Source organism: Dermacentor variabilis, chromosome 9 (genome assembly GCF_050947875.1).
Source record: "Dermacentor variabilis isolate Ectoservices chromosome 9, ASM5094787v1, whole genome shotgun sequence".
Classification (NCBI taxonomy): domain Eukaryota; kingdom Metazoa; phylum Arthropoda; class Arachnida; order Ixodida; family Ixodidae; genus Dermacentor; species Dermacentor variabilis.
This window is the reverse complement of record NC_134576.1, coordinates 1927338-1953734: the sequence shown is the minus strand read 5'-3', so window position 1 is coordinate 1953734 and position 26397 is coordinate 1927338. Positions and strand designations below refer to the sequence as shown.

Below are 26397 nucleotides of genomic sequence, written 5' to 3'. Positions count from 1 at the left end.
AGGTTTCTGGCAGATCCCGCTAACCGAAGAAACAAAAATGTACACTGCTTTTATCACGCCCTTTGATCTGTACGAGTATAACCTGCTTCCTTTCAGCTGGAAAAACTCGCCAGCATGGTTCCAGAAGATTATGAATGAAGTCCTGAAGCCTTTTCTAGATGTCTTTTGTAATGTGTACATAGACGATATTATCGTCTTCTCCAAAACAGAGGCTGAGCATCAGGAACCCCTGTCTCAGGTATTAAATGCCTTGAGCTTGGCACACCTCAAGGTTAATTTTAATAAAAGTGCATTCTTTCAAAGAAAAGTTGTGTTTCTTGGAAGAGTCTTTGATGAGACTACCAAAAGCATGCAACGAGAGTCCATCGAGAGGATATCCCAACTGGTAAAACCATGTGAAGTCCACTCAATGCGTGTGTTTTCGGGATTAGCAGGATGTTTCAGACCTTTCATAAAAGACTTTGCTATAAGAACAAGATGCCTCACGTGCCTAATGCAGAAAGAAGTTCCATTTGAGTGAGATGAGGAATGTGAGAGAGTCTACCATGATCTGGTGCACAGAATCTCTGCTGACCCTATTCTACGCATACCAGATTTCGCTTTACCCTTTAAACCGAATACCAACGCCTCGCAACATGGAACAGGTGCAGTCTTGTACCACAAATGACCAGAAGTATCCGGCGGAGAAAAGCCACTTAATAGGTTACTACAGCTACACCCTCAAGCCACCTGAAGTCAACTACACCACTACTGAAAAGGAAGCTCTTGCCGTCCATAAAGCAATTCAGTACTTCCCTACGTACCTAGAAGGTACGAAGTTTACTTTGTTCGCCGATCACCAGGCCCTCACTCATCTCTTGAATATGACCTAACCAAAGGGAGGTATTGCCAGATGGGTGAACTATTTGCAGCAGTTTGATTTCACCATCTTTCACAGACCTGGACCCCTTTTGACTGATGCAGATGCATTGTCTAGAATGATGAACAAAGAACTATTGGAAGAAATCAATGAAGTAAAATTGTGGGAAGGCACTGAACAATTGATTTTTATGGAAGGTCGCTATCAAGTCCCGCCAATGCTGGTTTCCAAGGTGCTTTATTTGTACCACGATAGCCCAGAATCTGGAGGACACGACAGATTTTGGCGCACCTGCAACAAGCTAGTCAAGAGATTTACGTGGCCTCACATGAAAGATGTCAATCAATACGTTCGTTCATGCTACATTTGTCAAGTCACCAAAGTGAAATATGAGCAGCCTACGGACGCCATGATAATACCTTTCCACTTGAACGTGCCTTTGGAAGTATACACCTGGATTTCGCCGAGCAAATAAGAAATGAGAAGGAGTAAAAAAAACGCAAGCTTTTCTTCTGGCCATAGATGAATGCACCAGGATGGTTGCGGCACGGGCAGGAAAAGAAGGTGCAAATAGTGTCATCGCCCTCCTCCAACGAGATATGTTTAGGACAACCAGTACGATCGTATGTGACAACGGTCCAGTGTTCAAGAGTGAAAAACTAGCGGGATGGGCTCGAGACCACAATATATATCAATGAAATTCTGTGCGCCATACCATCCTGCAGCGAATGGACTTGCAGAGCGTGCTATATGAGATGTGAAACAATACATCAGGATGTACGATAGTTTCCCTGGTGGATGGAAATGCTCTTTAGAAGCAGCTGTAAGACATCACAATCTCACCTACACCAGTGGCTTGGCATGCAGCCCGCAGTTCGCTTCTTCAGGAGAAACCCCTATTCTTCAGGCGGACCGTGAACTGGGGCTGTTAGAAAATCGCAAGATCATCGAGGAGAGGAAACGAAAATCGCAGGAGGAGAGGTACCATAAACAAGTGAAAAAAAATTTTGACAAGAAACATCGCTCAGGTATCTCAGACATTCAAGTCACTGACCTCATTCTAGTTAGAAAAGGAGTAAGAGAATCCAGTGCAAAATTTTATGGTCCTTACTCTGTGACAAACACAGCCACTCAGAAAAGAATATTGAAGACTGTGTGGTACATTGGTGAACGGGGCTCAGTTGAATGTGCTTCGATTGGAAACGTTTTCAAGTAGGTATTACCCCAGGAAGGGTTAGCAAAAGAAACCTGGAAGGGTGAAGCAGTATAAGCCTTCGAATAGAACATGAATAAACGCACAAACCGGAGGATAGGAGAAGAGAAGAATGAAGTTAGAATAAAAGGTAGACCAGATGAATGCCAGTTCCACAGCCATGCTTTATGTCTATTGTGTCCTTTAACTAGGAACGCTACAAGATATTTGATATGTGGAATGAAGGTCAGTTTTGAATCAAGCATGATGCTTAGAAACTTGTGCTCCTTGTTCACAGGTATTCGCTGCTCGTAAAGTTCAGTATGAGGACCCAGAACCTGCCCTCTCTTTCTTGAGAAAAGGACACAGGAACATTACTGGGGTTAAATCTGAATCCGTTTTCTACTGCCCATTTCGACACTTTGTTCAGGCTATGCTGCACTTGTCACTTGCAGACTGAAAGTTTACATGATTTGAAGCCTAATTGTACATTGTCTACATAGACAATAGATCATTACTGGAGGTAGCAATCCACGGAGTGGGGTGATCTTGACAACGAACAGCTGAGGATGCCTCCTTGAGGAACGCCAGTTTCTTGTGTAAATGAGCGCGACAATACATTGCCAGTTCTGATTTGGAACGTACGGATGGTAAGGGAGCTTTACATATTGTTAGGCATATTTCCTCGAATGCCCATCCCCGAAAGGTCTCGTAACTTCCCGCAGTGCCACGTCATGTCGTACATCTTTTCCATGTTGACGAATATGGACAAGTGCTGCTTGCAAACAAATGCATCCAAGATGTTTGCCTCAATGCGCACAAGATAGTCGGTTGTAGACCAGCCTTCTCCAAATCCACATTGAAATAGGTCAAGCGTTTTAGTGAACTCTAGGAGATGCATGAGACGGCGATTGACATTTTTTTTTTTCAGAAAGCTTACAGAGGCATCTCATAAGCTCAATAAGAGGGTAAATGGTCACCAATGAAAATTTTTTACTGTGCTTCAAAATTGAGATAACAATAGTTTCTTTCCATGTGAATGGCACATATCCATAGAGCCAGATAGTATTGAAAAGTGCAAATAGCGTGATTTGGGTATAGGGGTAGAGGTGTTTGATCATGCCATACATGATTCTATGAGGTGCAAGTGCAGAGCTCTGACATGTGGTTAATTAAGGAATTTCTAAGCTCGCCAATGCTGAAAGAATGATTATAAGGTTTGTTTGTGCTACATTTATGTTTTAGTGTCTTCTCTTCTTTTTCTTTGTAGTATTTAAGAAAGGACTTTGAGTAGTGGATTAAGTTAGACATGCACTCGAACTGTTCACCAGGAGTGTCAGCCAGGTCTTTCAACTTGCTTCCTTCCTCATCTACCAGGGGCGATGGATGGACTTGCTGCCCCTAAGACTTCTTAAACCATTCCATAGATTTGCCTTCTGTGTATGCTAATTAATGGCTGAAAAGAACCTCTCCGAGCTTGCCCTCCTAGCTTGCCATCCTGTCCACATTCCCTGTGATTTAATGTGTTTGAATTCGATCAAATTTTCAGCAGTTGGCAATCGACGAAATATGCCCCAAGCTTTTTTTTTTTTTTTTGCACCTGCTTGCAGTCGTCATTCCATCAAAAGACTTGTCTTTTGAAAAAGTTACCACTTCCTTGTAGAATGCATTTCTCTGCTGTGTCAATGTTAAAAGGGACAAAACACCCATTAGTGTGTCTCTATACTCATTTCACTAAAACCTTGTGTTAAAGTTATACAGATACCACACACTGTGGGAATCAATGTAAACGAAGCTTTTTGTGCTGTTTGCTTTGATTGACGATAATTAGTGGTTGTGTTGATGGCAAACGTTTAATTTCTTCAGCATTTAGTGCGATACGAGGGTGGTGAGTTGATGTTAAACATTACCTTGCATGCTCCACTGCTGTTTGTCTGCTTAGCACACAGAACACAGAGCGAGACGTGTTTGCTTGAGGCGCTGTCGTGCACCATACTTCATAACCTCTGAGAGAGTTGAGCATTGTCATTGCCTCACAGGGCACATTCCATCGTGGCAGAAGTGCTAAACTTTATTTGAATTGTTGGGATGTATTTGGCCAAAACCTCAATTAGATCATGAGGCACGCCATAGTGGCAGACTCTGGATCAATTTTGACCCCCTCGGTTTCCTTTTAGCGCACACCTAAATCAAGGTACATGGGTGTTTTTGCATTTCAGCCCTGTCGAAATGTGACTACCCCGGTTGGGGTTGAACCTGCCACCTCGAGCAATGCAATAGCTGCAAACCTACTGTGGCGGGCACAGTAGTATTGATTGACATGCGTCTGCTTCTGTACTGTTGCTTAGATGCTAAGGTGCTTTAATGTGGCCTTTAAGCCCCCTTCCCCCTCTGCCCCCCCTCTCTCCCTCGCTCCCCACAAGTCTCTTAATAATTACACATTAAGACACATGTGGCAGCGCATTGTCAACTGAACCTCATTGTGATTTTACAAGCTCATATACAGACACACGATCCCGAATGTACATGACACTCCGTGTCTATCTTTTCGCCGAGTCTAGCAAACATATTTCTTTTTGTGACATCGAAGCGGATGGAATACTAATGCATATAGAACTTTCTTTGATTATACGAAGAATGATTCACACAATTGTAGAAAAGGAAAACCTTTCCAAATCTTATTATTATTCTTGCTTCTTTCCTGATTATGGCTTCTGCTTCTATAATTTACCATTTACGTCTTTGTGGGGCCCATTAGGCTGCACATAAAGAAAGTTAAGGAAGACAAAGTGAGTGTCTTGCAGCTTTGGGTTAATGTGCCCATATACGAATGCACAAGATTGCAAAAAGCCTCAGTGCACTCCCTTACATCTTGGTGTGCCTCACAGTCTGTGTCTCATACAGTGCATCGCCACCCAGCACAGTCAGATCTTGTTATGACGAAGTTGCAGACAACATGAAAATACCCTCTTTGTATTCTATATTTGCTATAAGAATAGTTTCGTTACACATCGATATTGGTGATAAACAATTATAAACAAATAATTGATAAACAAATAACCATGAACCATCAATTTAGATTTGCTTTCTTACATCCAATGACTTGTTATGCAGTAGAACATCAGTAATTCGAAGTGAAGTTGTGGTCTCATCATTGACACATGGTGGTCAATGACCTTTCCGTTGACGCTGCGAACCACTCCAATCCACATCATTTCAACGCTGCCATTGAGTCCATATTCCACTGAAGTGGTCACCCATCCCTCATGTAATACCCCACACTGGGGCCTTTGAGGTAATAATAAATAAATAAATAAATAATCAAGTGTATTTAAAGGTGAGAAAACACCTGGTAATTCAGCTTCCCAAACAATACGAACAGATCTTCTGTCCCGGACAAACTGAATGCAACACATCCCGAACCACCCTTCCGGCAGCAGCGCATGAACACACATGGTGGTCAGGCCCAGTGGCAAGCCAGTCATTGTTACCACAAGGGTTGCGCGATTGATCACATGGTGACTGCAATACTGATAGTCCTCAGCCATCAGCGAGTCTGGTAGCTTGGTCAGCGAGGCACAGTTTTGGCATATGTGTGTTGTGGTGTGTGTAGGCTTCATGTGGAGTGTAGTACAATGCCATGTGAAGTTAGTGGGCAAGTTTCATGCAATCTTTGTCAAGTTTTGAAAGATGAGCTCACATCACCGATTGTTTTCAATCGTGATGTGCCTTGTGCATGGAAAGAAGTTGCCGACTGATTTTTTGGGTCTGCACAATTGGTCCTGCAGGTATTTTAATAATGAGCATTCCAATTAAACAGTAGCATGCTGCAGAAAACCAGACCGAATACCTTGGAGCAGATGCTGCAATTATAAAACATCCCAGTCAGCAGAGTTCGATCCAGGACTCACTTGACAAGTCCAGTCATGCTCAGCAAGCGTTGGAAGTCCAGACGTATGTTCTTGGCCCGACAGAGTTCCATGTGACGGACACATTCCAGCAATGAAGCACCCTGCACAAGTGCAGCCAGAAAGTAAATGGGTTGTCATAGCAACATACCCTTAAGAATAGCAAAAGGTACACTCTTTTCAACAGCTAATGCCAGCAACATTCAACAGAGGGATTTTGCATACTGTTACCACTTTACCTGAAACTCGGATGTTAGCAGGAAAGTGTGGGAAAGATCTAAAGATAGTGCAACCTAAGCATTGGAATGGAAAATGGTAGACAGTCGAACAATAAGTCAGAAGTGTGCACCTTGTGTGGTGACATCATACAAGAAAATGTCAATTCAGCAGAAATGGAGTGCTGGTGTTATCTCTCATGGTAATGTTGAAACAGGGTGCACGCTGTGTTTCACTTTAAGAATGATAGATGGCACAACCATTGCGCAGCAGCCAACAACGCATACTTCTGAATTATTCTATACAGTACTGGCAAAATACAGTTGAACACGTTTAAGACAAACTCGACAGTTCCTTGAAAAGTGGTCATTGTATCAGGTGTTCATTGCATGTAAACTCACCTTTCAAAATGCAAAACAATTAATGACACTGTAGCTGGTGTTGGCAGCTACAATTTAACATCACCTTCGTCTAAAAATAGGACTTTCAGTACTTTCATTCTTGTTCCCAGCACTTTCTCGCATGTAACTGCAAGTTTTCAAAAAAATGAAGCGCCAACGGTAACGGCACACAAAGAAGGAACAAAAAACAGGACAAGTTTCCATTAAAACTGTAATCTAAAGAGCTAAGTGCGGCTTTGCAGTCCCTCCGAAATTGTGTGCAGCCGATTCCAATCCCCTGCCATTTGCCGCCAGTGCTGGCAATCAGCTGCCAGCGCATCCGCTGGCATTTTTTCTTCGAGAGCTTGCGATATATTTTACTATCAGTGGAATACGAGTGGATTCTACATAGGTGCAATAGCAAAACGTTCTAGTTGGCTGCAAGCAGAAAATACTGCAGCATGCTGTTATGGCTGCAGCATCGACTACACATGCGCAAGGAGACGAGAAGTTACGTTTACTAAAGTTTCTTCGGCCGAAAAAGCACAAAGTTCGAAAGGTAGAACACCCTGTTATCAGCAACAACATAAAAGAAGCATCTACAAACCGTAACCGCCAACTCTTTATAACTTTACGTGGCAGCGACGTGTCCTGCTGCGTTCACACCTACTCGGGTTGCGTGGATGTCGATAGCAACGCTTTAGTGGCTGTTGGTTCAATATTGGTCAAAATTGTCTGAATAGTGTACATAAAGTAGTGCACGGGGTGCCGCACGAAGAAGTGCACAAGATTGAGAGTGCTGCTGCTCTAGCTTCTGAGAACGTCCGCAGTGCCATCGAGGTCTCGTGCCCAATCTAGAAAACCCTACACTAGTGTGCCGCCATTGTGGCCTTCGAGATTGGAGGCCACAGGCGCCATGCACTGTACTGCTTCATCCCGAAGCACGCTGGAGACATGTCTTGAAAACACGGTTGCCCTAACATAGAGCAGAGCTGAAAGCAAGTGACCCCAGCGTCTGAAATCTGCGCACGGTGGTGGTCGAATTTTCTTAGCAGTTGGATGGGGGGGAGGGGGGGGTTGCACTGACATGCGCCCTCATTTTACAGCGACCTGGTTTGAAGTGTTTGTTGTAACAGTACGCCAATTTTCAAAAATGTTCGTTATGTTTTGATGCAGTATCAATAGGTAGGATTGGAAAATTGTAAATGCTGCAAAATGTGGTCATTACAACAGATGAATTATATACAGTCAAACCTCGCTATATCGAACACGGATGTATAGAATTATTGTTTATATAGAACACCTTCTATATCACCTGGAAAATCACATGCATTTGTTATTTTGAAAAGGGTTGGACGTAAAATGGCTATATCGAACTTCGCCACCAGAGACCAGGTACGCTCTGTTGACAGGCGGCGAGCTTTCCCGCAACGCCTTCAAAGATAGCGATGGCATGATGAGTGTTCCCGACTGCTGCGCACTATAGCTGCACACGTAGAAAGCGGCAAGGGCACTATTTGAACATAGCGGCCTATGCATGCCGCGGCTTGGCTAGTTCAACAACATCAACGACGCATTGCATTTGGCGCACTGACTCCTCGGTTGCCTCCTCGACTCCATCCCTTGCCGCGCTCTGTACCTGCCGCACGTTGCAAGGGATGGTGGTTTGCATCCACAAAGACGCGTGACAGTGCACGCTCACTCATGACGCCTTGGAAGATGCCACTTCATACTCTGTTATTGACAGTGTCTCAAAATGGTTCGATTGACGGGCATGGAGATCGCAGCGGAAGTAGCAGCCAAACTTGACAAAGCCAAAGTTGATCCCACAAGCGTTGATGATGTCCCGCTCCCAACTTCAGCTGAGTCTGCAGCTGCTTTGGCCCTTCTTTGCCACTACTGTGGCACAATAGAAGGCACTGGTTTATCACTTGTGGTTCGTTTAGACTATGGGTGTGTTCCAATTATAACCAGTATCAGAGACAGTCTACGTAGACAGCTGAGACAGCTTCAAAGCTATGTAATGGAATGCGTTTCTAGCTGTCTCAAACATGCACGGAAGATGCTTCTGCAACAGGATGCCACCTCGCGGTGACAAGAAGAAGTTGCGAAAAGCACACATAATTTCTGTGTCTTAAGTTTTTGCGCCTGCAAACCTATGAAAAACATGATGCAGCTTACATTAAGAGCGTAGGGTAGCATATTTACATTTTCTTGTGCGCGGACAACCTTCCTGCCAACTTTCCAAGCGTCCTGCTCAGCCGCCATCTTGTTTGGACAGGAAAGTAGCCTACATCGTTTTTGATTTTGATTATGTCTTCACGAAGCTACCTACTTTGATGTCTTCGCAAAAATTGGAATGAGACTTAAGATGGCAACTGTCTGCTTAGCCGTCTACTTATCAATCTACGGCAAGTATTAGAACACAGCCTATATTGAGGACACCGTGGTTAAGCACACGGCTACTAATAAGAAGCAGGCTACACTGCTGCAGTACTTTGAGCCGAAGAAATAAATACTTTGTGTAAAGCTTCAAATGAGCATTTACTGTGCCACGATTGGGGTGCAATTGGGGATTGTTCTTTGGAGCGCACGATCGGTCGCATCGCGTGCGATTGACCTAGGCCGCGCCGACTTTGGGCGGCTGACGAAGTCGGCACAGCCTAGGCCAATGGCGCACGGCACAACCGAATGCGCGCTCCAAGCAACGATGCCCAATCACACCTCTCGTTCATTCATTGATTTGTACAAGTTTCTGACGCATTTCTTACGTAACTTTACATATCGAATTCTGGCTATATTGGACTATTTTGCAATTACCACACTGTTCGACATATCGAGGTTCGACTGTATCTGCGATCTGTGTAAGTAGGTTCAACTGCATTGTACCCAGATGTCACATATGCACTACGAAATGCCCCTTCTGTGCAAAATTTGAGTGTAAACAAGCCAATTTCTGTGAAGAGCCTCACCGGTTTGTGCGGCCGACAGAGAATGGCGAGAGTCTTCTTACGTTCGCGGATGAAGCCAAAGTCACCCTGGTTGAAGAAAAGCTGCTCTTGCTGCTGTTTGTTTGATGCCCTGCAGGGAAGAGAGCGCCAAGCCATTTCGACTGCATTCTTCCGAGTTTATTCTGGCTTACACGAAGTACAGCAATGCCAGACGTCTGTTGTGCAGCCATTCCATTGACGTGATTGCACTTAATAAGAACCAGTGATTTCTATACTTTGTTTCAAAAGTGGCACACAGTGCTATGAAGGCTAGGGAGGTTTCTCTCGCTGGTAGCATGTGCAGACAGGGGATAGTGAGCCACAGATGAAGGTAAGCTTGCATGTGCCATGCAATTTGATGTAACATTAAGCCTCGAATAAAGGGAAAATGAGACATCCACCCGGGTGGATGTCTCATTTTCCCTTTATTCATTACTTCTCTCCACCTTGCGGGTTTCCGCAGAACTACTACGTCAAACTCTTGCCTATGCTTCGTGTTGTCGACAAATTCGACTTCGCTCTGCCATCTGCTAGCCGCCTGGTTAGCTCAGATGGTAGAGCGGCTGCCCCGGAAAGGCGGTGGTCCCGGGTTCGAGTCCCGGACCAGGACGAATTTTTCTTCAACTATGAGGCTTTTCTTTCGAGGAACCCGTATGGGTTTCCTTTGTAGCAATTGCTACGAACGGGTGGATGTCTCATTTTCCCTTTATTCATTACTTCTCTCCACCTTGCGGGTTTCCGCAGAACTACTACGTCAAACTCTTGCCTATGCTTCGTGTTGTCGACAAATTCGACTTCGCTCTGCCATCTGCTAGCCGCCTGGTTAGCTCAGATGGTAGAGCGGCTGCCCCGGAAAGGCGGTGGTCCCGGGTTCGAGTCCCGGACCAGGACGAATTTTTCTTCAACTATGAGGCTTTTCTTTCGAGGAACCCGTATGGGTTTCCTTTGTAGCAATTGCTACGAACGGGTGGATGTCTCATTTTCCCTTTATTCATTACTTCTCTCCACCTTGCGGGTTTCCGCAGAACTACTACGTCCAACATTAAGCCTCATACTTGTATATAGCAAAATACAATGTAATTATTACATGGAAGGCATCGCAGATTTCAGTCTATTTATTACTAGAAGGAAGGAAGGTGTCCAATCAGTGCATCTTACCAGTGATGCCATATGGGGCAGAAACTTGGAGACTGACAAAGAAGCTTGAAAACGAGTTAAGGACCGTGCAAAGAGCGACAGAACGAAGATTGTTAGGCATAATTAAGAGACAGAAAGAGAACAATTTGGATCAGAGAGCAAACGGGTATAGACGGTATTCTAATTGACATCAAGAGGAAAAAATGGACCTGGGCAGGTCGTGTAAAGCGCCGGTTAGATAACCGTTGGACCATTAGTGTTACAGAATGGGTACCAAGAGAAGGAAAACGCAATCGAGGACGACAAAAGACTAGGTGGAGCGATGAAATTAGGAAATCCACGGGCGCTAGTTGGAATCGGTTGGCACAGGACAGGGGCAATTGGAGATTGCAGGGAGAGGCCTTCATCCTGCAGTGGACATAAAACAGACAGATGATGATGACTACTGAACATGTGGAGTGTTACAGTTTTCTGAATAGCAGTGACAGTGCGCAACTTTACCTCATGACAAGAAGATAGCGGCAGCACAAAGGTGTGTGAATAATATGTGGCTGCACATGACCTTGTGTCTTCAAATTGTAGTTGTTATTCCATTGAAAGCATCTCAGATCAAAGACAACTGCACTGTGAAAAGCATGGAGTGAGACTTCTACAACTGCACTACTTGCATAGCTTCCGTTGCATTGGTTGCTTAGTATGAAACAGAGTACCTATATACTATATCTGCCCAAAGCTAATGCACACCCTTTCTTCCGAGAAAATGGGTCAGGAAATTGCCTGCGCATTATATTTGGATACGAAATAGAAAACCACGTTCATGGCATTGGTAGAGCCCTACTGTCACAGCCATCAGGTGTCACTGCCATCACAAAAGGTCGACCGAGCATGTTTTTGTGAAGGTTACTGTGGGTTCATTTTGCACTCGACTATGATCTGAAGCAGTATTCTCAGTCAATCACTTCAGGAGATACCATCACTGTCGCTAGAATTCATGTGACTCGGCACCAGATGCATACAAGGCCACCACCGTTTCTCACACTGTGCCAAGCTTGTAATCTGCGCACAGTGCCAGGAACGCTGTCAACTGCATACTTTGACAAGTCTGACGCAGAGCCCTGTGAAAGTGATCGCTCCAGTGTACAACCCCGTGTGCTTTGTACATGTGGCCAGTGAAGTGCAAATTTAGATGACGATGTGCTGCTTTCATTACGAAAGCGCATTATAACAAACAATTCTCTTGAGTGTTTTGTAAAGGGCAATTGTCACATCTCATTTTTTCCTGATTGCGAACATGAGGAGCATGCTCTTTCTTCTTTTGAAAGAAATCGGCATCACGTTACATTCAGGTGCACTTTTATTTTCTTATTTTAAACATGTGATAATTGGGTGTGTGTTAGATTCAGGGACATGTTAGAATCAGGTATATACAGTAGGTGCCACTGATATGGTGCAGATAGCTAATCATCACTACGTGGACACTGAACTGTTTCTTTCCAACAAGCATGTTTGAGAAGCTGGCAGTGCTGTCTCTCACATGCTATCACAAGGACCTACACTGCACTGCCTGCAGAATAACGTCTTCCACAGAAACAGCTGTGAAAATAGATAGGAAATATTCCTCACTCTCAAGGGACTGCGGGAAGAACTTTTGTAGGCATGTCATGATGACCTGAGTGCCAAACACTTAGATTTTGCCAGATCATCAGCACAAAGGACAACTGATTGCAACTTCTCACTTGCAACAAATGTTCTGGCAACAACTCCACTCGATGATCACTTCTGTGCTGAGTGTTTTCTTTGGCTATTGTATTTAGCGTGTAGTCTATGCCCTACCAAGTGGAATGACCATGTCCCACAGTGGAGCAATGATGTAAAGATAAGCTTCCAACTGCAGTTGCTAGCCACAAGAAGGAAAAAAAATTTTAATTATGGGGTTTTACTTGCCAAAATCCCTTCCTCATTATGAGGCATGCTGTATTGGAGGACTACAGAAATTTCAACCACCTGGGGTTCTTTAACGCGCACCTATATCTAAGTACACGGGTGTTTTGGCATTTCACCACCATTTAAATTCGGCCGCCATGGCCAGGATTCGATCCTGCGACCTCGGGCTTAGCAGCCCAACAAAAGAAGGAAGATGAGTGTGCATCAGTTCATACCTTTCTAGTGTAAATTTTAATTAACATAAAAATCATTTCACAATCCCTAATATTTCGACCGCATATGTTGTCAGGCACCAGTCGGCCGTCAGTGAATGAAGTAGGAACATGGTGATCCGCTGAGAAAAAGGCATCCACAACAAGACTTACCACCCAGCTGAACCTTCAGGACAGGCGGCAAGACAGTATCTGTGTTGTGCCGAGCAGCCAGGTTCGTATCCCCAGCAGGTTTTTGCATTGAGGAAATGCTGCAGAAAATTCAGACGAGGATGCCAAAAGGCATTAGAGAGCTGCAAGCTGTAAAAAACCGCCACCACAAAAAATTACAATCAGCACCAGTGCTTGGCAACAGAACCAGCATGGAAAATGTATTATTTATCAAACAAGTCCTGTTGTAGTGGAACCTACAAGTCTAGAGTGAAGAAGATGAAAGTGCAGTTGTGAATCATTTAGCTTTCGATCTTCATATGACCAAACTCTAAACGGCATGTGCTGCAATATAGGCGTGAGTCGATAGAACTCATGAATATTTGGGTCCCTTCATCCTCATTTTCATAACACAAACATTCTGTCTAGGCATTATAATCACATATCACATGAAATACCGTATTTACACGATTGTAAGTCGACCCATTTATTTTTTAATTTGAAAATCCGAAGTGGGGGGGGGGGGGGTCGACTTACAATCGAAACCAAAACATGGCACTGCCAAAAAAAAAAACTACACCAATGAGATATCCCGGGAGCTACAACGTAGTTACAATTTTATGTTTGCTCTATGGCCCTACCCGTAGTTTTCACTATCCTGCGCGTTTGTTCGTTTTTCGGAAAGGTTTTTCAACATTTTTTTAGGGTTTTACAGCACCAGCAACAGCGCACACAACACTCATGGGGGGTTTAGATAGTCAATGGAAGTATGGAAGATAGTCGAAGGAAGATAGTCTCGGGGTATGGATAAGCAAAGGGCAGAGGTACACGGAAAAGCACAAACAATCTCTCATAGCAAAAGGGCGAAGAGATGCCAGGATAATTAAACATAGGGCATTGTGGGGGTACAACAGGTATGAGGTACGGAGAGGTATTTGGAAGGGAGTAATGGTGACTGAGTTCCAGTCGAAACCTCAGCAGTCATGGAGGCATTACGGAATCAGGGTGTAGATGAGCCATAAGTAAAAATACTGGAAGATATCTATAGCGGCTCCACAGCCACCGTAGTCCTCCATAAAGCAAGCAACAAAATCCCAATAAAGAAAGGCGTCAGGCAGGGAGATACGATATCTCCAATGCTATTCACAGCGTGTTTACAGGAGGTATTCAGAGACCTGGATTGGGAAGAATTGGGGATAAAAGTTAATGGAGAATACCTGAGTAACTTGCGATTCGCTGATGATATTGCCTTGCTTAGTAACTCAAGGGACCAATTGCAATGCATGCTCACTGACCTGGAGAGGCAAAGCAGAAGAGTGGGTCTAAAAATTAATCTGCAGAAAACTAAAGTAATGCTTAACAGTCTCGGGAGAGAACAGCAATTTACAATAGGCAGCGAGGCACTGGAAGTCGTAAGGGAATACATCTACTTAGGGCAGGTAGTGACGGCGGATCCGGATCATGAGACGGAAATAATCAGAAGAATAAGAATGGGCTGGGGTGCGTTTGGCAGGCATTCCCAAATCATGAACAGCAGGTTGCAATTATCCCTCAAGAGAAAAGTATATAATAGCTGTGTCTTACCAGTACTCACCTACGGGGCAGAAACCTGGAGGCTTACGAAAAGGGTTCTACTCAAATTGAGGACGACACAACGAGCTATGGAAAGAAGAATGATAGGTGTAACATTAAGGGATAAGAAAAAAGCAGATTGGGTGAGGGAACAAACGCGAGTTAATGACATCTTAGTTGAAATCAAGAAAAAGAAATGGGCATGGGCAGGACATGTAATGAGGAGGGAAGATAACCGATGGTCATTAAGGGTTACGGACTGGATCCCAAGGGAAGGGAAGCGTAGCAGGGGGCGGCAGAAAGTTAGGTGGGCGGATGAGATTAAGAAGTTTGCAGGCACGGCATGGCCACAATTAGTACATGACCGGGGTTGTTGGAGAAGCATGGGAGAGGCCTTTGCCCTGCAGTGGGCGCAACCAGGCTGATGATGATGATGAATGGTGCCGGGGCTTACTTTCGAGAATGCGGTCCTGTGCTTAAGGGCAGAAGTTCAGTCGAGACTAGAAGTAAATCAGAGAGCTGTTGGAAGATTAGCACTACATGCCCACAAGAAAAACCCCAAACGAAGCAGTACAGGGGGATATGGGCTGGGCATCGCTCGAAGCATGGGAAGCTCAGAGTAAAATCCTATAAGAAAAACGCCTGAGGAAATTGGACGATAACAGGTGGGCAGCTAAGGTATTTAAATACCTATACAGAAAGAGCGTTGACTCACAATGGCGGAAAAGAACCAGGACGCTAACCAGTAAGTATGCCAGACACGAGGACGAAGAAAGACAGAGCATTAAACGACAGGTTAAAAATGCGGAAGGTAAAAATTGGATAAATTCAATGGAATAGAAGCATAGTGCTGAACTATATCGAGACTGGGAACAGCAGATCAGGAAGGAAGCATTTTATGATAACTCAAGAGGCAGTGCCCTACTCTTTGAAGCTAAGTCAGGATGTCTTAGAACGAGGAGCTATAAAAAGAAATTTAAAGAAGAAGACACGTATACTGTGCGTTGTAAATCTGTAGAAACAATAGAGCACCTCATACTAAAATGTGATGGTATCCATCCCAATGTCGATGCAGGCACAGTCACGCTTCCTGAAGCCCTAGGGTTCAGAGATAACAGCAGTCATGTAAATAAATGTGCGGTGGAAATTAGCAAAAGGCGATTGGAGGTTTGGTGGCTCAAAACCAGAGAAGTGGCAAGGTTAAAAGTGTGGGAAGACATTAAAGAAAATGGCGAATTTTAATAAGTTACGACGCAGTTAAACAAAAATAAAAAGCTGAGCATGGTCGCAACTGCCGTCACCCCGCATCAAAGGGGACGCTCCTACCTTCCATTCATCCATCCATCCATCCATCCATCCATCCATCCAGTGCCACTGTTCCATTCGCGGCGGCACCCCCAGGCAGTGCTTGCAGCAGGGAATAACGCTCCTGTGATCGAGGCTTCAGCAACTTCGTTCATAGCTAAGTGCTCTTATCTTTGTTAGCTAGTGTTTTGAAGTGTTTTCTTTTGCATGGAGTAGGGGCGCAAATTTTGAATTCTTGGTAAGAGTAGTAAACGTAGTGGCTTTGTCTATGTCTGGCAGCTCCCCCGATAGGCCTAGGTGGTAGGAGGGACCTATTTGATAGGCTTACTTAATTCTTTCAGCTAGCTCTTCGGATTCTCACATGGGGTAGGGAGTGATAATACCTTATTTTTTGGGGGGATAGCGGTCGAGGTCGGCTTTGCTCGAGTGATTTGGCGAACTTGCTCGTTGGGCCTAGGGACGTAGGCCTAGCGATGAAATCGAAGACTGTGAAGGCCGCGGGGGACGGGGAGCAAGTGCAGTGCGACGAGTGCCTGCGATGGTGCTTCCTCGACGAAACTAAGTTCCAGAATTTAGCAGACGCGGAGGGGTCTAGCTTCACGTGCAGGTCGTGCGAGGGCGTCAGGGAAGCCGTCCAAAAACTGGAAGGGAATTGGGCGGCTAAGTTCGACGAGCTTAAGGCAGAACTGAGGGAGGAACACGAGAAGCGGGTAGCACTGCAGGCGAAAGTTGACAATTTTGTCAAGGTGGAGGCGGCCCAGGCCGCGCAGTTAGTAACCGTGGCCGAGCTTGAGGCAGAAAAAGAAAGGAGCGCCGAACTGGAAAGGCGGCTCGACGCGCTGGAGATGCGGGCAGCGGAGAAGGTCGGGTCAGGACAACAAAGTGTTGGCAAAAACTCGGAAAGTACGGTAGACCCTACAGGCGAAGTGGGAGGCAGGGAGCCAAAGCAAGCCGTCGTCAGCTCGCCGCTGGTGAATCGGCGTAGTTATAGTGAAGCAGCGCAACACGCCCCGAGTGAGGCGACGCTGCAGCCACAGGGGCTCCAGCGGCGGTGAAGGGCGGGGCAGCGGACACAGGCTGGAGGTGAACGGTTCGCACGCAGAAGGGTCCCGGTGATAGAGGACTCCAACATGGGGAGGGCCGAACAAGTCGTGATGGCGAGAGTGAAGGCGGATGGGCGAGTACAGGTGGAAGTGCAAGTGGGCAAGGGCATGGCGGAAGCAATGACCAAGGTGCGGGAAGTGGTAGGGGACAGCACGGAAAGCGACAGCTTGATCATTATGCATGCTGGGCTCAATGACATACTTAAGGGGAGAAGCCAGGACCTTGAGAGGCACATTGAGACTGGGCTGAGTAAGCTTAGAGAGGCCTCCGGGAGGGTGCATACGAGCATATGCACTATCCCAGAGGTCCAGGGCCAGACTAACCAGGTAGAAAGGAGGGTGGTTGAGGCCAATCGGGTCATTAGGAGTCTTAGCGGACAATTCGGGTATAGCGTGATGGAGGTCAACAGGGACGTGTACGGAACCGACTTCCGGCCTTTTGTGCGGGATGGCATTCACTACAGTGGTGCCACTGGCAAAAGGATAGGGGGCAGGATGGGTCGCCAGGCAACAGCTTTTTTAGGGGGACCCAGAGCCCTGAAAGAAGCAGTGTAGGTGTGGACGATTCGAGGCAGGAGCCACAAACAAGCAAACATCGATACTGTAGGAGAGGCGACAGGAATAAGCACCAGAGCCAAATTAAGCCAGACATAGGGTTCATTAACATGCAAGGTGGCAGAAATAGGCTAAAATGGGAGGAAATCGAAGAACAACTACGGCCGGAGAACTTAATGGTTTATGGGTTTGTAGAGACACATCTTAGGGACATGGAACAACCGCCCTGTAACCCTGATTATGCATGGGAATACTGCAACAGAGTGAAGGGCAGCAGAAAGGGCGGGGGGTTTAGGGCACTCATTCATAAAAATACAAATTGGCGAAGGGTCAAACAGGAATGCAATTTATGGCTAAAAGGAAAAGTAGCAGGGGCAAAAACACTTCTAGGCTTTGTATACCTTTGGACAGGATCAAATGCTAAAGAGGAAAACAAAAAAAATGTTGAACTGTATAGCAGCGGACATCAATGAGCTAGGAAAAGGATGTGAGATATTTGTATTAGTAGACATTAATGCGCATGTTGAAGATATGGATGGGTACACAGACTCCACAGGCAACATGCTGCTGGATATGTGTGAGAGGCTTAACTTAGCTGTCTGTAACTCTACTGAAAAGTGTGACGGGATCATAACGTGGGAGGTAGGGGGTCGACACTCGACAATAGATTATGCGTTAATGTCACATATGATGTACGATAGATTAGGAGCCATGATTATAGATGAACAGGGCTCCAGAAGTATAGGTAGCGACTACAAACGTATCAAGTTGAGTTTTAAGAGGGAAACTAAAGCACGAACGACGCGTGAGGAAATGCCAGATGTGATTTTTTACTCAGAAGACCAAGTGGAAATAGCGGCCAAACAATTGAAGAGGAAATACAGAGGGTACTGAAACTGATTGGACTTACCCAAAGCTAATGAGACTATTTTAGCTTGAGCTAGGTAAGGCGCGAGTCAGGAAAACAAGGCAAGGGATACGAAAACTCAAGAGCTGGTGGGATGAAGAGGTTAAGAAGGCCATAAAGAAACGCCAAAGACTTGAAAAATTATAGACCGATCAGCTTACTGTCCGTTGCCTACAAAGTATTTACTAAGGTAATTGCAAATAGAATCAGGAACACCTTAGACTTCTCTCAACCAAAGGACCAGTCAGGATTCCGTAAAGGCTACTCAACAATAGACCATATTCACACTATGAATCAGATGATAGAGAAGTGTGTGGAATATAACCAACCCTTATATTTAGCTTTCATTGATCACGAAAAAGCGTTTGATTCAGTCGAAACCCCAGCAGTCATGGAGGCATTACGGAATCAGGGTGTAGACGAGCCATATGTAAAAATACTGAAAGATATCTATAGCGGCTCCACAGCCACCGTAGTCCTCCATAAAGAAAGCAACAAAATCCCACAAAGAAAGGCGTCAGGCAGGGAGATACAATCTCTCCAATGCTATTCACAGCGTGTTTACAGGAGGTATTCAGAGACCTGGATTGGGAAGAATGGGGGATGAGAGTTAATGGAGAATACCTTAGTAACTTGCGATTCGCTGATGATATTGTCTTGCTTAGTAACTCAGGGGACCAATTGCAATGCACGCTCACTGACCTGGAGAGGCAAAGCAGAAGGGTGGGTCTAAAAATTAATCTGCAGAAAAGTAATGTTTAACAGTCTCGGAAGAGAACAGTAGTTTTGATAGGTAGCGAGGTACTGTAAGTGGTAAGGGAATACATCTACTTAGGGCAGGTAGTGACCACGGATCCGGATCATGAGACTGAAATAATCAGAAGAATAAAAATGGGCTGGGGTGCGTTTGGCAGGTATTCTCAAATCATGAACCGCAGGTTGCCACTATCTCTCAAGAGAAAAGTGTATAACAGCTGTGTCTTACCAGTACTCACGTATGGGGCAGAAACCTGGAGGCTTACGAAAAGGGTTCTGCTTAAATTGAGGACGACGCAACAAGCTATGGAAAGAAGAATGGTGGGTGTAACATTAAGGGATACGAAAAGAGCAGATTGGGTGAGGAAACCAACGCGGGTTAATGACATCTTAGTTGAAATCAAGAAAAAGAAATGGGGGCATGGGCAGGACATGTAATGAGGGAAGATAACCGATGGTCATTAAGGGTTATGGACTGGATTTCAAGGTAAGGGAAGTGTAGCAGGGGGCAGCAGAAAGTTAGGTGGGTGGATAACATTAAGAAGTTTGCAGGGACGACATGGCCACAATTAGTACATGACCAGGGTAGTTGGAGAAGTATGGGAGAGGCCTTTGCCCTGCAGTGGGCATAACCAGGCTGATGATGATGATGATTATGATGATGATGAAAGAAATGTCAGGAAGCCTCCAGGGAACACAGGATTCCAAAATTAAGGGATAACCTGAAGCAGAAGTAGAGAGGAAGTGGGTAAACTACATAAAATGCAGAAGGGAAGCATCTTATTTGATCCACGAGAAAATCAAGACAAAGGGGTCCCAATGGCTGTCAGAAATAAGCAATAAAAAAGATATACAGGCAGCTAGGAAATTCTGGCAACATCTGAACTCCTTGGGTAATAGGACAAGCCTAGAGCAGAGGTATATAGTAACAGCTCAAGGTACTCAGTTAGAAGGAGAGGAGGCAATAGAGCATATAGGAACCATGATGAGGGAAAAATTTACAGAACAGAGAAATGGTACATGCAGTATGTCGGAGAGGGATAGCCCAGTCTATCCACTGCTTTCGCTTGGACAAAGAGAGTGGGAAAGGGCCGAGAAGAGGGTACCAAGTAGCACATCGGCAGGCCCCGATGGTATTCCAATTATGTTAATAAAGAAATTGGGCCCGAAATTTAAGAAAGCATTAAGGGAGGTGGTGAGCAAAATGCTAATGGATGGTAAAGTACCTGACGAATGGAGGCTAAGTAGGATGAGAAAGATATATAAGGGAAAGGGGGACAAAGCTGACATAAATAGCTACCAGCCTATAACAGTGACATCAGTGGTTTACAGGGTGGTTATGCAGATTATAAAGGACACACTGCAGGCATGGGTAGAGAACGAGGGGTACTTGGAGAGCTACAAAATGGGTTCCGGAAGCATAGGAGGATATAAGACAGTCTGTTCTAACACAGTTCATTGAAATAGCTGAAAAGGAATGCACACTCTTATGGCTGGCTTTTTTGGATATCAAGGGAACCTATGACAGTGTACTTCAGGAGGGCTTGTGGGGCATTCTGGAAACTTTAGGAGTGCAAGATGGAGTAACCAATTTCTTAGATGATATCTGTAAGTGTAGCCAGGTGATTATACAATGGGAAAAGCAGGTTTCGGAGCCTGTAATGATTCGGCGGGGGCTTAGGCAGGGGTGCCCATTGTCACCTCTGATGTTTATGCTGTACCTACCGTATTTACACGATTGTAAGTCGACCCCTTTTTTTAAATTTGAAAGTCTGAAGTTGGGGGGTCGACTTACAATCGTAACCGAAACATGGCCCCGCCAAAAAAAAAAAAAAAAAAGCGATACCAACGGGAGCTACAATGTAGTTACAATTTTATGTTTGCTCTATGGCCCTACCCTTATCTTTTCGCTATCCCGCGTGTTTGTTCGCTTTTCGGAAGGGTTTTTCAACATTTTTGAGAGCTTTACATTGAATGCAACACTCATGGGGGGGGGGGGGGGTGTCGATAGTTGATGGAAGCGCCGCTGTTCCCATTTGCGGCGGCATTCTCAGAACAGCGGCGCTTGCGGGGAGTATCGGTAGTTCATGGAAGAGCAGACACCGCTCGCGGGTTTCTTTCACTGTTAAAGGGAAGCTGAAACGGTTTTCAATTTCCATGAATAGCTGGGATTGGGAAGAACAGACCTAATAATTTACGGTTCCGTAATTTTTTTCTTCGTTTTATTAATATAAGGGGCGGAAATCGCTTTCTAAATCACCCCCGCGGACACGCCCCCATCGCTTCTCGGCGCGCCGGGTGAGGTGGTCGCCGGAGGAGAGAACCGGCGAGAGTGACGTCACTGGCGGCGACCGAGCTGCCGGATCGGCGTGCTGGCATGTGCTGGCATGCCTCTTTCCGTCCTGCGCTTTACTGAACGAGATCTGCCGCCGCCGCCGCTCACGTTTGTTTTCTTTTGCGATTTTCGTAAACTGTTCTTTCCTTCTGTGCTGCGTGAGTGCCTACAGCCAAGGGTGCCCAACATGCCCTCGTTCTGTGCAGCATTCGGCTGTGCGTACACAGGCGGGCGAGACGATGTGGTGTTTCACAGGTTCCCGAAGGAAAAGAAGCTTGCAGCGCAGTGGGTCTGTGCGGTGAGGAGAGATAAGTTCGAGCCAATGAAATCAACTGTGCTGTGCTCTTCATCTTCCATCAATACGGAGCACATGCAGGTGCACCTAGTTTAATGAAAGCCTGATTAGGCCCACATTGATGCACTCGAGAAATGCGAACATTCGCAGCCATTAACGTCTGGTAACACAGTTTTAGCGTAGCCGGATAGCCTTACGACAAATGCGGAAACGCGTTGTTGCTAGCGTTGCTATACTCCGTTTCATGCATCAGGTGCAACGCTGTGGAGGCTTGAGATGCTTCTTGCAGTGGCTGCGTTCGCACTTAGAAAAAGTTCGGTGTTTCTTGACCCGATTTTTGAGAACATTTTCCATATATAAGCTCAGTTCAGAATGAAAAAAGAATTTACCCATAGAAACAATCCGTGTACTTATACGGCTGCTAACACGTTCTCTTGAATCAATTTTTTTTCGGTATTTTTTTCATTGCAGCCCGTCGCGGCAGCTTCACGTGCATGCTCGCGCGAGCAAACGCCGCTGGCACGCTGCGAAGCATAGACGGAAACGCGCGCAGTAATCAATTTTGGTGACCGGACTTCGTGCGTAGCTTCCACAGCGTTGCACCTCAGGTATGAAATGGAGTATAGGCTTGCCTAGTGACATTCGACTTACGGTTGCAGTTATCGTGTTTACCACACGGCGGTGCTAAAACTGCCTAATATCTTTATGTCAACACTAGCATGGAGCACGCATACCGATTCTTGATCGAGCCACAATCGCAAAGTCGTCGAACCATAGTATGAATATTGCACATATAATACCTCTGGCCATCTCTGGATTTGTATGATAAGCAACTTCCATGACTGTACCCCGCAGCACTGCATGTGCGCGCTTTGAAACGCGGAACTTATGTTCGTGATCGTGTATCAACACTAAAAAAAACCACGGGACTTTAGACAAGCAGCGGCAAGGTGCTTGACATCGCGGAATTACACCCGTGTTTACAATCTAATGAGAAGTTAGTGCTCCGGCACTCTTCCTGCGGCTAGTTCCCAGTGACACTTTAGCGCATTTTTTCTCCCGGCATTGGAACCTGCAGCTACATGAAAAAAAAAAAAACATACGTACCAGCTAAGATTTCCAACGCGCAAGAAGGTGCACACATCGCTCTCGCTGTTGGCACACTCAACATCGTCGTTGCCGCCGTTGCCGCCATCGTTTTCCGTATCGGCTATCGGTTCGAACATGTACAGGCGCCCAAATCTTTAGCTGGCGTGCGCGAGCGGCGACTTTTCTGTGCGTCAGCGCCGTATGACGAGGCGAGGCTAGAAACAGTCTGAGGCTAAGCGCACGGCGCCAAAGCGCGCCCAGCTGGGCCCATCGTCTGCTAGGCTGTTTCCAACCTCGCCCCGTCATACGGCGCCGACGCATGGAAAAGTCGCCGCTCGCGCACGCCAGCTAAAGATTTGGGCGCCTGTACGGCGCAAATACAAGCTGTCCGAGACAGCGAGAACGTTCCATAATGCTTACAACTCAGCTATGAAGCCAGAACAGAACAGCGTGCTACGCTCTGAAACGGCGGCGCCGACGGGAGACTGCCGCCAAAGACGTCACAGCGGCCCCGACCAATCACTGGCAATAGCGGCGTTCGCGCGATGCCCTGAGGCGCTGGTGCACGTTTTCTTGGAAAAACAGCCGCTTGCGTTTGTTTCCACCCTTTTTGAACCAGATATTCGTGTTCAGGGGACTTAAAACTGTAGAATGCCGCAGAGAACTCATTTTTTTCGAAAAGTGTTTCAGCTTCCCTTTAAGAGGCATTGGTATTGGTTTGACCAACTTTTTGACGCGTTCCACTTGACTGCCGGCTACGTGCTACTTCTATGCTTCCCCAGTCGTCATGAGTGCTCCAGGCCCACTAATCGTTCGGCACTCGCTCACAGCAGCGTTCAAGAGGGCTGCCATCCTTTGCGCCGAAGAAACAAATCACTGCGCAGCCGGCCGCAATTTCGATGTTTCTGAACGGGTGGCGCGAGTGGCGACTGCAGCGAAGCGAAATGTGACGGCAAGTGAGAAATTTCCCACGTGCCGAAGTCTGGACGCTTTCCGGAGCTGTAGGCTAAGCTTGCGGCGTACGTCGCTGAAATGCGTGATCGGTCCCTGCCAGTGAAGTGCGACGTGGTCATGAAACAAGCCCGGACCTTCGCCTTAATTTTAAGGTTCTGCTCCGCCGTGAGTACAACAAATGGCTGGCGGCAGAAGACTGCGAAATTACGCCAACCGGACCTGTCAAAAGAGCCTCTCTGACGGCTGCGTGTGGTTGGGTGCATTTGGCGTGTACTGCTGTTCTGCAAGATGTCCTGGTGCGGTGGTTTGCCAAATTTGAAATTTCGCTGGACCACGATGCGCTGTGGGACAGCAGCAACGATGACGATGGCAGCACTAGTGAAGTCGAGTAGTCCAGTGACCATGTCGGCTACTAATAAATTTTCGTTATCGAATGCGCCCTCGGGTATGCTCGCTTATTTTTTTTTTTTTTTTCGGTCACGCGATATGGGGGGGTCGACTTACATTCGAGTCGACTTACAATCGTGTAAATACGGTACAAGGTTTAGAGGCCAAAATACAGCAAAGCGGACTCGGCTTCAACCTATCATTTTTCAACAAGGAAAATTGATTGAACAGTCATTACCAGGACTAATGTACGCAGATGATATTGTATTAATGGCTGACAATGTAGAAGATCTGCAGGGATTGATGGGCATATCTGGTACAGAAGGAGACCAGATTAGCTTTGAAGTTTAGCAAAGAAAAATCAGCAGTCATGATTTTTAACGATAACATTTGCGGTGAGCATAAGATGCAGGAGGCCATGCTTGAGATAGTCGATAAATACAAGTATCTTGGTGTGTGGATAAATAATGGCATTGAGTATCTGACAGAGTACGAAAAATATGTAATGACTAAAGGTAACAGAAGTGCAGCGATTATGAAGAGTAGGGCACTGTGGAACTACAATAGGTACGAGGAAGTACGAGGCATATGGAAGGGGGTAATGGTTCCAGGCCTAACTTTTGCCAATGCAGTTCTATGTATGAGAGCAGAGACCTGGCAACAGTTGGAAACTAGGCAACGTGGTGTGGGTAGGCTCGCTCTGGGAGCACATGGCAAGACACCAAATCTTGGGGTGAAGGGGTATCTGGGATGGTCTTCTTTCGAGGGCAGAGAGGCTAGTAGCAAGGTAGCATTTGAGGAGCGATTGAGAAAAATAGGGGAAATGCGGTGGGCTAGTAAGGTTTTCAGTTACTTATACACAAGGAATGTTGACACAAGGTGGAGGAAGCGAACTAGGAAATTGACAAGCAAATACTTGGGCAGCAGTGGGGGAACAGGTAAAGAATCATCCGTCAAGAAAAAGGTTAAGGAGACAGAGAGGGGTATGTGGAAAACAGAGATGCAAACCAAATCAGCATTAGAGACATACAGGACGTTTAAGCAAGAAATAGACAAAGAAAATATTTACGATAACTCTAAGGGAAGCTCATTATTGTTTGAAGCCAGGAGAGGTGTACTGCGGACTAAAACGTGCCGAGCCAGATACCAGGAGATAGATTTGTTGTGCGGGGCGTGTGGAGAGGAGGAAGAAACGGCGGAACACCTGATACTTGCTTGTAAACAACTTCACCCTGCAGTTGAATGTAACGGGGAACTATGCTGTGATAACAGAGCGACGTGACTGAGTTGGCTATCTTGTGCGCATGTCTTCCGTGTTAAACCCGTCGCACGTATGCCGATAAGCGATACATCGTGCCTACATAAATCCTTGTTTTTTGTGCAATAAAGGAATCTTGCAAAAGCTGCTGCTGCGTCCACATCGGTTATTACACTGGCAACGAGGCACGGTTGTGCCCATGCGGGGAGGGCGTTTCCAGCAAGATGGCCTTCGGCGTCTGTATCGGCGAATTTCACTTAAATGGTAACTCTTCATGAGAGGATTACGTCGAGCGCATAGAGCTATACTGCACTACAAACAAGCTCAAGGAAGACGCCGACAAGAGGGCACTATTGCTGAGCTGCTGTGGGGAGGATACATACTCCCTGATAGCTACCCTCGTCAAGCCTCTCCGACCACCGAACGCTGAAAAGCCGTGAAGAACCACATCAACCCGAAGCCATCCGAGCTATATTCAAGGTACGTGTTCTCGAAGCGAGATCAGCACAACGCCGAATCTGTCGCAGACTATGTTACAGCTTTACGTAAGCTAGCCGAAAACTGCGGGTTCAACGACCACCAGCTTCCTCTTCACGTAATGCTAAGGGACCGGTTGGTTTTTGGAATCTCTGACAGCATTGTGCAGCAACGTTTGTTGGCCGAGAAAGACCTAACTTTTAAGACTGCCTACGATCTAGCAGTGACAACAGAGGCTGCTGCAAAACATCAAAGGGTTATGGGTGGCCTACGTCAGGACGTCCCTGATTTGACAGCTAAAGTGGACAGGCAACCCATGAAGCCGCATAAGAATGGGCAAGATGTAAAAACTTCAAGCGAGCAGTTGAAACGGCAGTGTTTCCGGTGTTTGGGCAACCACGCTGCGTACCGTTGCA

At 46.0% G+C, this 26397-nt stretch overlaps 1 protein-coding gene and 2 non-coding genes across 9 annotated transcripts in view; 2 read left to right on the top strand and 1 right to left on the bottom strand.

Moving 5' to 3' along the window:
- The window catches only part of LOC142558245 (EGF domain-specific O-linked N-acetylglucosamine transferase-like), a 283563-nt gene that overhangs the window by 243186 nt on the left and 13980 nt on the right, over positions 1–26397 (bottom strand). For all 7 annotated transcript variants that reach the window (XR_012822996.1, XM_075670398.1, XM_075670401.1 and 4 more), the window contains exons 3-5: positions 12992–13089; positions 9528–9636; positions 5963–6063 (exon numbers count right to left, since the gene is read on the bottom strand). Coding sequence is in view for 6 of the 7 variants with exons in the window: in XM_075670398.1 (XP_075526513.1) it covers positions 5963–6063; positions 9528–9636; positions 12992–13089 (308 nt within the window). In the remaining variant the exon portion in view is untranslated. The remainder of the gene's footprint in view (positions 1–5962; positions 6064–9527; positions 9637–12991; positions 13090–26397) is intronic.
- On the top strand, positions 10082–10156 carry TRNAS-GGA (transfer RNA serine (anticodon GGA)). The gene has a single exon. It is a non-coding gene; the product is annotated as a tRNA-Ser (tRNA).
- TRNAS-GGA (transfer RNA serine (anticodon GGA)) lies at positions 10363–10437 on the top strand. The gene has a single exon. It is a non-coding gene; the product is annotated as a tRNA-Ser (tRNA).